General features: G+C 38.6%; 1 protein-coding gene across 2 annotated transcripts in view; it reads right to left on the bottom strand.

Moving 5' to 3' along the window:
- Positions 1–13,520, bottom strand: part of rasa2 (RAS p21 protein activator 2) — a 143,958-nt gene that overhangs the window by 48,199 nt on the left and 82,239 nt on the right. For both annotated transcript variants that reach the window (XM_041173804.1, XM_041173813.1), the window contains 3 exons: positions 9,271–9,354; positions 8,350–8,422; positions 8,129–8,205 (listed from right to left, as the gene is read on the bottom strand). In XM_041173804.1, the coding sequence (XP_041029738.1) occupies positions 8,129–8,205; positions 8,350–8,422; positions 9,271–9,354 (234 nt within the window). The remainder of the gene's footprint in view (positions 1–8,128; positions 8,206–8,349; positions 8,423–9,270; positions 9,355–13,520) is intronic.

Below are 13,520 nucleotides of genomic sequence, written 5' to 3'. Positions count from 1 at the left end.
GCTGCTTACATTTTCTGCAGATGTGTTTGCCCTGGATCGCCTGTCCTGCCATTGTTTTTTTATGTTATTTCGTTCATTTAATTACTTTCTTAATTAATTAGAATAATTCCTGGATGTACAATTTACTGTGCTTATTAAAAGCTAGCACCACTACAACTAAAAGTTATACATTATTTAATTACAGAGTTGTGTTTTAGGTAAAAGCAAAATACTGCAGATGCTGGAAATCTAGAACAAAAACAAAAATACCTGGAAAAACTCAGCAGGTCTGACAGCATCTGCGGAAGGCGAAGGAACTGAGAGAATGGGATGGAGTCCTTACAGGAAGCGGGGTGTGAGGAGCTGTAATCGAGGTAGCTGTGGGAGTCGGTAGGCTTGTAATTGTGTTTTAGGTATTTGTTTTAATTACTTTACTTTTTAAAAAGTTTGTATTTTTTATTTATTTTGTTTAATAAATCCTATTGCTCCCAATAAGCTTTACTATTGCTGTTACAAAAACCTTATTATGGAGAAACCCTTAGTTACCAATAAATTGTACCAGTATTTAAAAGATAAATGGGCAAAGCAAGTAAATTACTCACCAATCACATCCCTAGTTCCCTATGATGTTGCACTTGATTTTCTCCAATTCTGGTCGGTCCATTGAGACCCATAACCAGCACCAACAGCTACCTCTTATCATTTGGCTCCTCTCTCGCTCCATCTCGTGCTCTTATCTCCTGGTTCCCCTCTCGGTCTCACTCTTTCCCGCGCTTTTCTACCTCTCAGCTCCTCTGTTGCTCCTTCTCATGTTCTTTTATCTTCCAACCTCGCTCCTTCTCGCGCTCTTTTATGCCCCAGCTCCTCTCTTACTCCTCCTCGCGCTTTTATCTCCTGGCTCCTCTCTTGGTCTCATTCCTTCTCACACTCTTATCTCTCGGCTCTCCTCTTACTCCTTCTTGTGCTCTTATCGCCCAGCTCCTCTCTTGCTCCTTCTCGCACTCTTGTGCTAAGACGAATGTTCTGGTAAGTTGCATAACTCGGGCAGTAGACAGGGCTTTAAACTAAATAGTGGGGGCAAGTGATCAAGTTTGGGAAGATGTGATATATTAAGTAGAGAAAAACAAGGAAAAACAACAGCAAGGTAGGAATAAGGGAAATGATGGTCAGTGCATGGCAGGAAGGGCCAGAGTGTACAAACCTAACAGTGTACCAGAAATAAGGCTAGAGGTTACAGAAAATAAAAACAGAAAGACAGAACTGAAGGCTCTTTACGTAGAATTCGTAACAAAACAGATGAATTGACAGCACAAATAGAAATAATTACGTATGATCTCGTAGCCATTACAGAAACATGGCTGCAGATGACAAAGACTGGGATCCGAATATTCAAGCATACGTGACATTTAGGAAGGACAGAAAACCAGGAAAAGGTGGCATGGTAGCTCACTTAGTTAAGGATGACATTGGTACAATAAAGTTCTGGAGATCAAGATGCAGCATCAGTTTGGGTAGAGTTGAGAAATAGTGATTGAACAGATTTTGCATCTGTCTTCACTGTAGAGGATACAAATAACATCCTAGAAATAATTGTGAATCAGGAGGTGAAAGGGAGGGAGGGACTTAAAACAATTACAATCACCAGGAAAAATTATTAAAACTAAAAGCTGCAAGTCCCCAGGTCCTGATGGAGGTCACCGTAGGCTCTTAAAAGGAGTGGCTGCTGAGATGGAAGATGCATTGGTTTTAATTTTCCAAAAATCCTTAGATTCTGGAAAGATCCCAACAAATTGGAAAATAGTGAATGTGACTCCTCTATTCAAGAAAGGAAGATGACAGGCCAGTTAGCTTTCCATCTGTCACAGGGAAACTGCTGGAGTATATCATTAAAAAGGTTATGGAGGGACATTTAGAAAATCTCAATGCAATTAAGCAGAGTCAACAAGGTTTTGTGAAAGGGAAATCACATTTGATTAATTTATTGGAGCTCTTTGAGGGAGTAAATAGCAACTTGGATAAAAAGGAAATCTGTGATGCGTTATACTTAGATTTCCAGAAGGCATTTGACAAGGTGGCACATCAAATATTACTTTGCAAAATAAGAGCTCATGGTGTAGGGATTAACATATCAGCATGGATAAAGGATTGGTTAGCTAACAGGAAGCAAAGAGTAGGGATAAATAGGTCTTTTTCATGTTGGCAAGATGTAACTGGCGGAGTGCCACAGCGATCAGTGCTGGGGCCTCAGCTACAGTTTATATCAATGGCTTGGAAGAAGGGGCCAAATGTATGGTTGCTAAATTTGCTGATAACACAAAAACAGGTAGGAAAGCAAGTTGTGAGGATGATATAAAGAGGCTGCAAAGGGGCATGGATAGGTTAAGTGAGTTGGCAAAAATTTGGCAAATGAAGTATAATGTGGGAAAATGTGAACTTGTCCACTTTGGCAGGAAGAATTGAAAAGCAACATATTATTTAAATGGAGAGAGATTCAGCAGAGGGATCAGGGTGTCCTGATACTTGAATCAGGAAAAGTTAGTATGAAGGTACAGTGAGTAGTTTGGAAGGCAAATGGAATTTTGTCATTTATTGCAAGGGGAATGGAATATAAAAGTAGGCATGTTTTGCTACAATTGTACATGGTCTCCCTATTTAAGAAAGGATATAAACTCATTAGCAGTTCGGAGAAGGGTCACTCGACTGATATGTGAAATGGGGGGGTTTATCTTAAGAGGAAAGGTTGGACAGGCTTGGTCTGTATTCACTGGTGTTGAGAAGATTGAGGGGTAAATTGAGCCAAAGATCCTGAGGGGACATGGCAGGGTGGATGCAGAAAGGATGTTTCTCCTTGAGGGAGAGGCTAGAACTAGGGGACACAGTTTGAAAATAAGGGGTCTCCCATTCAAGACGGAGATAAGAATTTTTTCTCCTCAGAGGGTCATGAATCTATGGAATACTCTTACCCAGAGAACAGTGGAGGCAAGGTCAATGAATATTTTTAATGCAGACAGATTCTAGGATAACAAGGGAGTCAAAGTTATCGGGGGTAGGAAGAATGTGGAGTTGAGGCCTCAATCAGTTCAGCCATGATGTTACTGAATGGCAGAGCAGACTCGAGGCGGGGGGAAATCACATACACCACCTGGGTGGGGTATTGGAAAGGCCTTATAAAGTATACTTCAGGATAGGACAATAGGAACCTTTACATTTTTCCTAGGATGCTGTTTCCGGAAATTAATCTTCGCTTTAAGGCTGCAATTCAAAAGATGAATCTTATAGGGGTGGACTCAGATGTGCAGTGTGGAGAAGCAGAGTGCAAACACAGGCTCCAGCAGTGAGAAATCTACAGAAGCCAGTTTCCTTAATCTAACAGAAGTGCAAAGAGTTGTCCAAAACCTGGTTCTGCAGACTCAGCATATTCAATGGTCCAGGATTATGTGCTGAGGGATGCACTAAAGCTTGGGGCAAGTGCTGCAAAGCTTCAGTGGGAAATAGGCACCATCTAAGGTCCACCTGCTACAGTATACCAAGGGGCTGGAAACTGTGTAAAAATCCTATGGTGGTATGTGTATTGTGAACATCATGTAAGGCACCTCAGAGTACCACGTGCTGTATGGAAAGAACTTTAATTGCATTGTACTTTTGGTAATGTCCAATTTGAACTGTTATGGAACGTAATCTTACAAACTTTTATGAATAAAGTATACTTTTGGAAAATAAATTCATAAATCCACACAGTTTCAATTCCCAAAATCTTTTATGGAGTGCAGCTGATGGAGGGAGAACCAATTTCACCAACTCAACCCCAACAATACAAAAGGCCTGCTGTATTCTGGAGAAGAGGTGGAGAAGCATTGAGATTGGAAGTTAAACTAATTAACTGCAGCTCATTTTTTTTAAAAAAGTGCTGAAATGCTAAGCCAACACAATATGTCAAATAGATATGCGATGAAAGTATAATAATATTCATTATTTTTTCTGGTTATTGTACAGTAGGTTATGGGTGTAAGTATAGATAGTTCCGTCTATGAGATTTAATTACATTTGGAATCAAATAGACTGCAAGCTTAAAAATCATCAAAAGAAGCTAGGTGTAGAAATATGCTTGACTTGCTAGTTAATAAAGATGGATGCTGGCTTAGCATATAAAACGTGAAGAAAATTTGCATTTTTAGATAAATGAAAGGATTGTTGAATCTCAAAGAGATCTTAGTTGGTTTACAACTCACCAGATACGCAAGGCGGAGTGTTTATTTTTCCCCAAAGGTTATTGGCATGTTGGCAACATGAAATTTTTATATTATGAGGGCGATACAGTTTCAAAGACATATGGAACAATAGAATTTACATATTAAAAAGAGGGAAACATATATAAAGGAGAATGAAAGGTTATGTGGGGGAGGTTATGAGGTCCAACAGAAGTGTGTGAAACAGTCTTCAAGAAGCTCCCAGCCACTTTATGTAGTAGACCTGTGTACAAGTAATTGAAGTTGGAGACACCCATTTGAATTCCACTGTCAAGTGGGTACTGTATCTATTTTGAACTGTTGCCTTAAAGGGAATGTATAACTGGGAGTCAAGTCAATTAGGAATTTTAGGATTTGTTATAGTAGTAAGTAATTGTAGTCTCATATATATATGCTTGAAATCTTTTATTTTGTTAATAAATATTTTAATTTAATTTTTTTTAAAAATCTCCAGAGATCTTGGTGGACTCATTACTTCAAAATTCAGTGCACACATCTTTTCATAATAAATACAAATTGCAAAACCGTTGTGACAGTGCGACCAAGTTTCCCTTGTGGATTTGGTCCACTTGGCACGCATCATCTGCCACGTCATAACAGATAATGGAAGACAGATTTATTAGTGAAATTAGTTTCCTTTATCATTTAATTTGAAAGACCCCAGGTAGTAATTATTCTAACAAAAAAGCTTTTCTATATCAGTATAATCAAAAGATTCAACACCTCCTGTGGTCTGAGGCAAAAATGCAACAGCCACCCTCAGTCCTTTGCCTTTCAAAGCTGCATGCTTGTGAATACAGTAGTGGACTAATTGCTGACTCCATTTTGTAAGGAGGTTAAAATATCAACATGCTCTAGAATTAGCAACCTTAGAGAAACTAGAAAACCTAAAGCTGCTTCTTTTATCAAATAGCAAAAGTCATCACCAGCAGCTGCTGTGAATTTTTGTAACAAATGCAGCAGAGCAGAAACACAAAAAAAAACTCAAATAAATACTGTGCAGTTTGAAAAATGGAGGGCAATTAAATATTGGCAAACTCTTTAAAATGCACTATTTCCTGAAATCCCATCTCCTGGATGTACTAATTAAAACACTCTCTCAAACAAAAAATTAGACTGCTTCCCGTTCTCTAGAAGCACAAATTGGAAACTTGTGGGCTGCTATAGGTGTGAGGCAGTGTGTTTACACCCATGATTTTCTGTATTAGGAATTTTCAACCTCTTCTGCAACATGGGTAAGGGAGGAAGTAAAGGGTACAAGATGAAAAAAGGACAAATCAAATTGAGTCACAAGTAAAACCTAGCAACCAGGTTATAAAATACTGAAAATTCAAAGCAGGTCAGAAGGGGAAAAAATGGACAGGTTAATGTTTTGGGCAGAATCTCTTCAGAACTTGAAACTGCCTTTTCTCTCAACAGATGCAGACTGAGCTGCTGAATATTTCAAGCATTTTCTGTTATAGGAAACTGATGTTCCTTGATAAATCCCAGAAGCCACCTAAAGCACTGAACAGATCTCAATTCCAACTCAAAAACAAATCTCTTTCATTGAAAAGTCTAATCATATACGAGTCTGGATTGGCACCATCATATGGCACAACACACAAATAATTTAAAAAATGGTAAAAGATGAATAAAAGGATGTCATATAATCCTGTAGTTCTGGTTAAGCTTTATTGTTACACTCTGAAATAAAGGATGAGACCCACAAACAAATTAAGACTTTATTATTCATCCCCATCATCTAGAATTCTAATTTCTATATATACTCAGAAAAGTTGACAGTATATCACAAGGTACTAACATGCTGAAAGGGTGCAAAAACATCAATCCCCTCTAACCCACTTACTATCAACATCCAAATGCCACATGCAAATTAGTCTCAAATATAACTTAACAGCATACAGATCGGGTCACACTAAAATGGTAGTTATTGAACTGGAGCAACAACTCGGGTTGAGTGTTCAAACCTCAACAGGGCAAATTGAATTCAATAAATCTGATAAATCTAGCATCAGAAAGTGATCATAAAAGCTGCTGGATTGTCACTAATGCTATTCAGGGAAAGGAACCTGTCACTCCTATTTAGACAATGCAGTAAAAGTACCAGAGGTTAAATCTTCCATGGCCATTTAATTTTCCATATGGTTCTGCATGAAGAAAGAGTTGACTAGGAGAGTGGACATTTGACAACTGCGAAATAGAAACTGAGAAGTAATGGTGGGTATGTTTGATATCAGAGAGGTTGAGGGAAAAAGTCATTGTATGCTATGGTGTCATATGCTTCAGAAGCAATCTGAATTAATTCCTGGTTAAATGTGCTAAAGTTTGGGGCACTACTTATGTTGCCCTAGACAACTTGCTTCAACCAGTTATCGCCAAAATTACACACTAACTAGACAATCATCTTGTTGCTGTTTTTCACATGTTGCTAGCATAAAATATTCCACAAAATAGTCAATTTTAGAAATAATTAATTGTAAGAACCACTTTGAGACACTGTCATAAGACGCTTTATGAATTCAAATATTATATATTTAAATATGCCACACCATAGGGAAGGATTGGAGAAAATGAACCAAGGTTTGCAATCTCATATCTCAAATACAATGTCATCTATTTGGTGAGCCCTACTTAAAACTGTGTGAATGTTATGTAATATAAATTCCAAGGATCAAATTCTACTCACAAATAATTGTAATAAAATTTAAAAAGTCAACCATTTTACATGCAGTTAAAAACACCGCACCCAAATTATAGAAAAAAATACACCACAGTAAACACAACATGCAGATATTTACTGCTCAGCAATCAACCATCTTACCTCACTGACATCGGACCCCATACGACAGCAGAAAAGGACAGTTAAAAAGAAGAGGAATATTGATAACTTTCCCTAACAAACTAGTTTCAAAACTTATTTACAGTTTTTGATTTCCTGGATTTCTACTTAAAATTAGACCACAATAACAAACCCAAGTGTTGCCGAAGGATTAGTTGGCTATTCATTGTAAATGGATGGAATCCGTAAGTTGAATTTTTGTTCAAGCATTATTATAATTATAGCTATAAGTTTAAATATGGCCAATTGATTAAATGAGAATCCATCATCTTGTAGCAATCAATATTGAACAGGTTCTCATCAATCTCTGGTGCAAAAGATTGGGCCAGATTTAGCTGCAGTAGGGCAAATAACATCTGCCATTAGATAGACTTGCCCCTGCACCCTTCAGTTCAAAAAGCTTTTGCCCGCTAAATTGCTGAAATTGATAATTAATAACGGTGCAGTGAGGGAAATAGGGCATCTGGGACCTAGTGAACACAACAAGTAGGATATCTCCTTAACCAATGGGATTTAAGGATTGGAAAATAAATAGTGAGAAGGCATTCAATGAAAGACGATGAATTCAGTTTCAAATCAGGCACAGAAAGGGAAATAGAAGATAGAAAGCTTGAGAGAGATTTATAAAGAGAAACAAAATGAAAAACTTTATTTACTTAAAATTTAAAAAATCTCCTAAAACGATTCACAATCTGAAGAAATGAGACACCATACTTGCAAGTTATATTCAGTGCCAGAGAGGTTGATTGACAGTCATTAATTTTTATCATTAATAGCGAAATGTAATTTTTGCAAAGCTAATGGGTGCAGCTCAACTTGGGCAGCAATGTATAAATATTCGCATTTAACCGCATTCGCATCTGCTCCTCATCTAACATTGCTGTATCATCTACACATAAATAACAGTGAGACACAGCATCACCATTATTTTGACAACAAATTCTGCACCTTATAATCAGAAATGGACCTGATCATTCACAATTCCAATTCATTTCATAGAATGACATTTTTAGCACCTTTCTGGCAGCTTCTATTTCTTCATATTCATTTCTTCATTTACCTGATTTCCAATTTTTCAATATTTTCCTCCTCAACTTGAAAATGGGATTTCCTGGTGTAACTGCTGTTTCTTGTGACCTGGAATGTTTCAATGAACCACATTTGAGATTAATAAATGAAATTCTGCTTCATTTCTCTCAATCCAGATGTTGCATACATACAAAACTGTTAATTCCATCAATGAAGGAAGAAACGTGTAAGCCTCCTTCATAAGTCACTTACTTCAAAATAGAAAGTTTCATCAAACTGTGGGTTGCTGGTTTTCTTCTTCACTTTGGTCCTTTTTTGATCCAACCTAACAAAACAAAACATGGCGATATTTTATACCAAATCCAAAAATTAGGAATACCCTCTAAAATTAACTTTTTAAATGGGTGGAGAGATCCAGATTTAATGAAGTGCCCTGATGAGACCAAAGGCTGAATTTTCTGGACCCTGTGGTGGCTGGCTTGGAGGCAGGGAGCTAGGAAAATGATGGAGAAAAGACACGTCGGAATGGGTCCCCAATCCATTCCTGTCCCAAGGGCAGGCTGTGAATTAGATCAGCTGCCTCTCCATGGTGGCTGGTAGCCAATTACACTGATTAAGGCCCCAATAAAGGGCAATTTGCTGCCAACAGAGTGCCCCCCCCCCCCAAAACGCCCGCCCCCATTTTATGCAGCAGGTTGTGGATCATTGGAACTAGAGGTTCCATGCCCCCAATGACGGGAGTGAGAAAATGCAAGGCCGCAATCACAGCTGATCCCAAACCGGGTTGTGGGTTTGGAGTTGGGGGATGTTGGGGGGAGACCCTCTATACTGATGGATCTGCCGGCCTACATTTAGTTTATTTTATCACTGTTATGCAGCCCAGCAAGGGTACCTCCAATTTGAGGCGTTATCAAGTTTACCTGTCTGCCTCAACAACACCCACCTCTACCCTGAGGCACCCACCTCCTCCCGATGTGACTGCCAAGAAAAGAATCCAAATCTTATCACAACACAGTGAAACACATAACTACACCAAAAACATCCTATAGGCTGCAAGTAAACTAGTTTCCTTCCCCCCCACCACCTACCAATGCAAATGTGCTACTCCATGTATAAGCATAATATAATCTATAATTGTAAATTTAGAATATAATTTTAGAATCAATACTGTACCTAGAAGGACCAACCAGAGAGACAGAGGCATAGGGATCACCACTCTGCCCGTTTACAAGAGGAAGTCCTTGGCATTCAATTACCCTGCGAGTTGAAGATAAAAGCAAACAAGAACATTAAAATGCTTATAGCAGCTATATCTATTTATCTAACATTCAGATCTTTTCAGAACTAAGTTGTTATTTAGGCCTTTTTAAAACACAAAGCAGTTTAGTTAACTGACAATATTAGCAGGAGTATGTCATATGCACACTACACAAGAAACTAAAGGGAAGACAATTCTCTACCAGTCCTGCTGTAGACTTAGGAATTTATTTATTTTACGTGTCTCTTCTGGTCCACACAGTTTAAATGCCATAATATGTTTGCAGTCACATTATTCCCTTCCCCCACAGTTTGAAGGCTCAATTACTCCCTTTCTCAAGGAAACTCAACTCTGCCAATCTACCTCCCAGTGGCTGATACCTTTGCTGGGGCTAACAAAATTTCCTTTTTACTTTTGGCATGCATTCATGTTTAGCTCTTATATAGTAAATTGAAATTTCATTCCTTAATTACTCATTGTAGTTGGCCAGATCACTTCTTCATTCAGCTTCTAGGCAGAGCATTGTTTGTTAAACACCACCTTCGTCATTAAGTCAAAAGCTCTAACTCTTATAAGTGTCAAATGTTGCACCTGGTTAAATGCCTTCTAAAACACTCAAGTATGTCATACCTACATTCAATATCCATTTGTGGATGCTGATTATTTAATTAGTTTCTCGCAGAATTATTGCAGTTATCTAGTGCTGTTTAAACAACCAGCTACCCTCTGAAAGCTCTTCAGTTCAGCCCTACTAGTATTCAGTATAAATACTGATTGTTTTATTGGGTATATGAACATTAGAATAACATTTTCTAATTAATCTTTTGTTTTGAAATAACATGTTTATACTAGTCACCCTTCAATTGTTCAGGCACATCTTCTATAAAGCTGGGGGAGAAATATTAAGCAAAGTCTTATTATGACCCACTCCTATAAGACTTTTAAAATAGCCCATGCAGATTAGGCTCAAATTGCCTTTTAACACTTTGTGCGCTTTATACAAAAATGCTTTCAACTCCACTTGATGGAATAAAGGAAATCACTGAAGGTGTTAATGCAAGACTTGAACATGGTGACTGAGGATTTGGAGAAAAAAAATTGGACATCACTGACAGCAAATACACCTGTGACAAAGGACTTTAACAAAATAATGAGCAAGAAGAGGGAGAGGAAAAGGATGGTGCCAGGAGTGAGAAGGATTCACCCTTTGTGAAAAAGAAGCCAGAGCAGGAATTGGTTCATTCTTATGGGTACCCACAATCCTCTGAATCCTTTATCTCCTTCATTTCCCGCCAATCTTACCCTTTCTTCCAATCTCGCTTGCCACATATTCATGATACCATGACGTTTTCCTCTCTTACCCTGAATGATCAATCCTTAGTAAGTCCTCTGCTTCATCCCCTTATGCCCCACCTCAGCATGACACTGACCTCTTCTTCTGCTGCCCCTGCTTCCCCACCCACTTCTTTGGTCAGGAGTCTTCCTGCCATTTGGCAGACCCTTTTACCCATCTCTAATATTCTCCTTCCACCTGGATGCCTCTTACCCTCTCCAGAACCTTTCATCGAGAGCTGCTGGCATAAAGTCAATTTATTTGCTCCCCTCACTCATTATAACTCATTTCCATCTGAACTTGTTGCATGCCTTTCACTAAGGTCCAAGCCTAACAATACCAAACCTGCCAACAAGGTGGTGCTGTTCTGTCTAGATAACCGACCTCCATCTTGCAGAGGTCGAAAGCCAACTCTCTGATGGAATCAGTCATGAGGCAAGTTTCTGGTGTGAAACATAAATAATGGTCTTTGGTCTTCCCAATGCTTAAGTGGAGGAAATTGCAACTCTTCGATGACTGAATGGTGGGCAGAGACAGTGAAGGAGTTGATAGGTGGTGATGAGGTAGAGCTAGGTGTTATCAGAATGCAGGTGGAACCCAATATCAAGTCTCTGATGGTATCGCAATGGAGCAGTATGTAGAAGAAAGCTATCGAGGTATCCTCAAGGGACTACAGAAATAACAGTGCAGGGACAGGAAGAGAAGTCACTGTATAGGTTTCTCTGGCTATGACTAAATAGTATATCCAACTGAGGGTGGTCACACTTAGCTGGGCAATGGCGGTGAGGTGTTGGGACAAGAATGGTATGATCAACAGTGTCAAAGGTTGCAGAGAGTTTCAGAAGGACAAAGAGGAATAGTGCATCATAGCCACAATGTTTGAGAAGAAATGACACAGTGTTATAGTAGGGGTGAAAATCTGATTGGAATGTTTGCAGGAAATATTGTCACCTCCCAAATCCATGGCCATATGTTCAAGGACTTGGAAAGGGCAGTTCAAGACAGGGTGGCAGTATACAAGGATTCAAGGAGACTTTGGCGAAGTACATGATGACAGCAGTTTTGAAAATTACAACAACTTGCAATCAACATACAATTTAATTCTATTTTTTATTAGTCTGTACTTTGAACATTATGTTTTTCTACCTTTTGGTTAGTAAAATGCTTAAACACTTTTTATAACATGTATAGCTAGGGGTCTTTTGCTGGAAATGAAAGACCCGAGGCGGGGGGGGGGGGGGGTTGTCCTGATAGGGCTCGTCAAGATTCTGACAATGTTTGATAGGGATGTTGTTTCCGCTTGCATGCAAGACCAGAACTAGGGACATAAATATAAGATAGTGACTAATAAATCGTATAAGGAATTCAGGGTAAAAATCATTTAAAATGTGGAGGTCTATTACAAGGAGTAATTTGAGGTAAATAGCATAGACAAATTCAAGAATCTATATAAAGGCAAGAGACAAAAGGGATATAAGTACCTATTGATAAGGTTAGAGGGGGGTGGGGGGAAGGTGGGGTGGGAGGAGGCTCATACAGAGAATAAACAATGGCATAAATCTGTTGGGCCAAAAGATCTGCTACTGTGCTATAATACGTTGTTGGAGCAATTAGCTTTCAAATTCTGCTGATGGAGACTGTCACTTTAAATCAAGGCTTCACGATTTTTTAATATATTGCTGATGCGTAAAGGCCTATTTTATGCTTCCCCTGTACCGACTGACTCTCTACATGTTCACATCACATCCAGCTACTTTTTAAACATTTCTTCCTGCACTTGATGTGATGCCACTCTGCTATGAGCTGAACATAGTTCTGCCTATTAGCCCATCTTGAATACTTTGTATTGCATCAACTGGAACAGCACTCAACCCAGCATCTTTGGGCAATTCCCAGTGTGTCCGGAAATAACTCTAGAAATACTTGCTAGGATGATCCGAAAGCAGCAGTATACATTCAACTTCTAGAGAACAACCTATGGTTGGGACTGCTACAGACGCTTCACCATTTGAAACTATGTTGCTGTGCTTTTTTACCTGCTAACCTGAAGTAACTGTGAAGTCACACCGGGAAAGACAAATGGTGAAGCTATGGTTAAGGTAGGAGATTAAATAATTTTCAACAATTCTGATATATTTTCTTAGTTCAAAAGACCTCAGGTACTATGCCACAAACCTTAAAGCCAAGCTCATCTGAGGCCAATAAGTGTCGCTTCCCAGTAAGTACAACCATCTGTTGCACTGAACTAAACCATCAGCATGGTGCATTGCCTTTAAAAAGCTACAAAATCTAGGTTTTCTATACTGTGTTACAGTTTGGGCTTTTCAAACACATTTTCCTCCTCTATCAATCCAAAAGCAAACCATACCATGTCCTTTACCAATTGAAATCTGTTTTTCACTTTATGCTTTACAGAGCCAACCAAGCTTAAGTTTGACAATATTTTCAAATTTATGTAGAATTCTCATGATGCCTTCAGACTCGACAAAAAAAATTACATGCTAAGACCGCTCTGTGCACGCTAAAACAATGGAGCAAAATAAATTCAACTAAAATATTAACCATTGTTAAAAAACACAAGGTGATCAAAAAAGTCAGCTGCTCTTATAAATGTTTAAGTTTCTTAACAGCTCACAAGAAATACACACAAACTGTCACACAACTTTTAATATGTTGGAAATGATTAGTTTTCACTGCAGAAAAGCTCACACACCCATGTTTACTCTTCAATATGTCACTTCTTGACAATTAAAAAGGAAATTTCACCTAATTGCTTAATAAGACTGCTTTTGTGTTACGTATGACCTGGTATTAAAGCCGCCAGCTCCAAAC

Source organism: Carcharodon carcharias, chromosome 2 (genome assembly GCF_017639515.1).
Source record: "Carcharodon carcharias isolate sCarCar2 chromosome 2, sCarCar2.pri, whole genome shotgun sequence".
NCBI classification, from domain to species: Eukaryota; Metazoa; Chordata; class Chondrichthyes; order Lamniformes; family Lamnidae; genus Carcharodon; species Carcharodon carcharias.
Note: the sequence above shows the minus strand (reverse complement) of the source record. Positions and strands in the feature narration are given on the sequence as shown.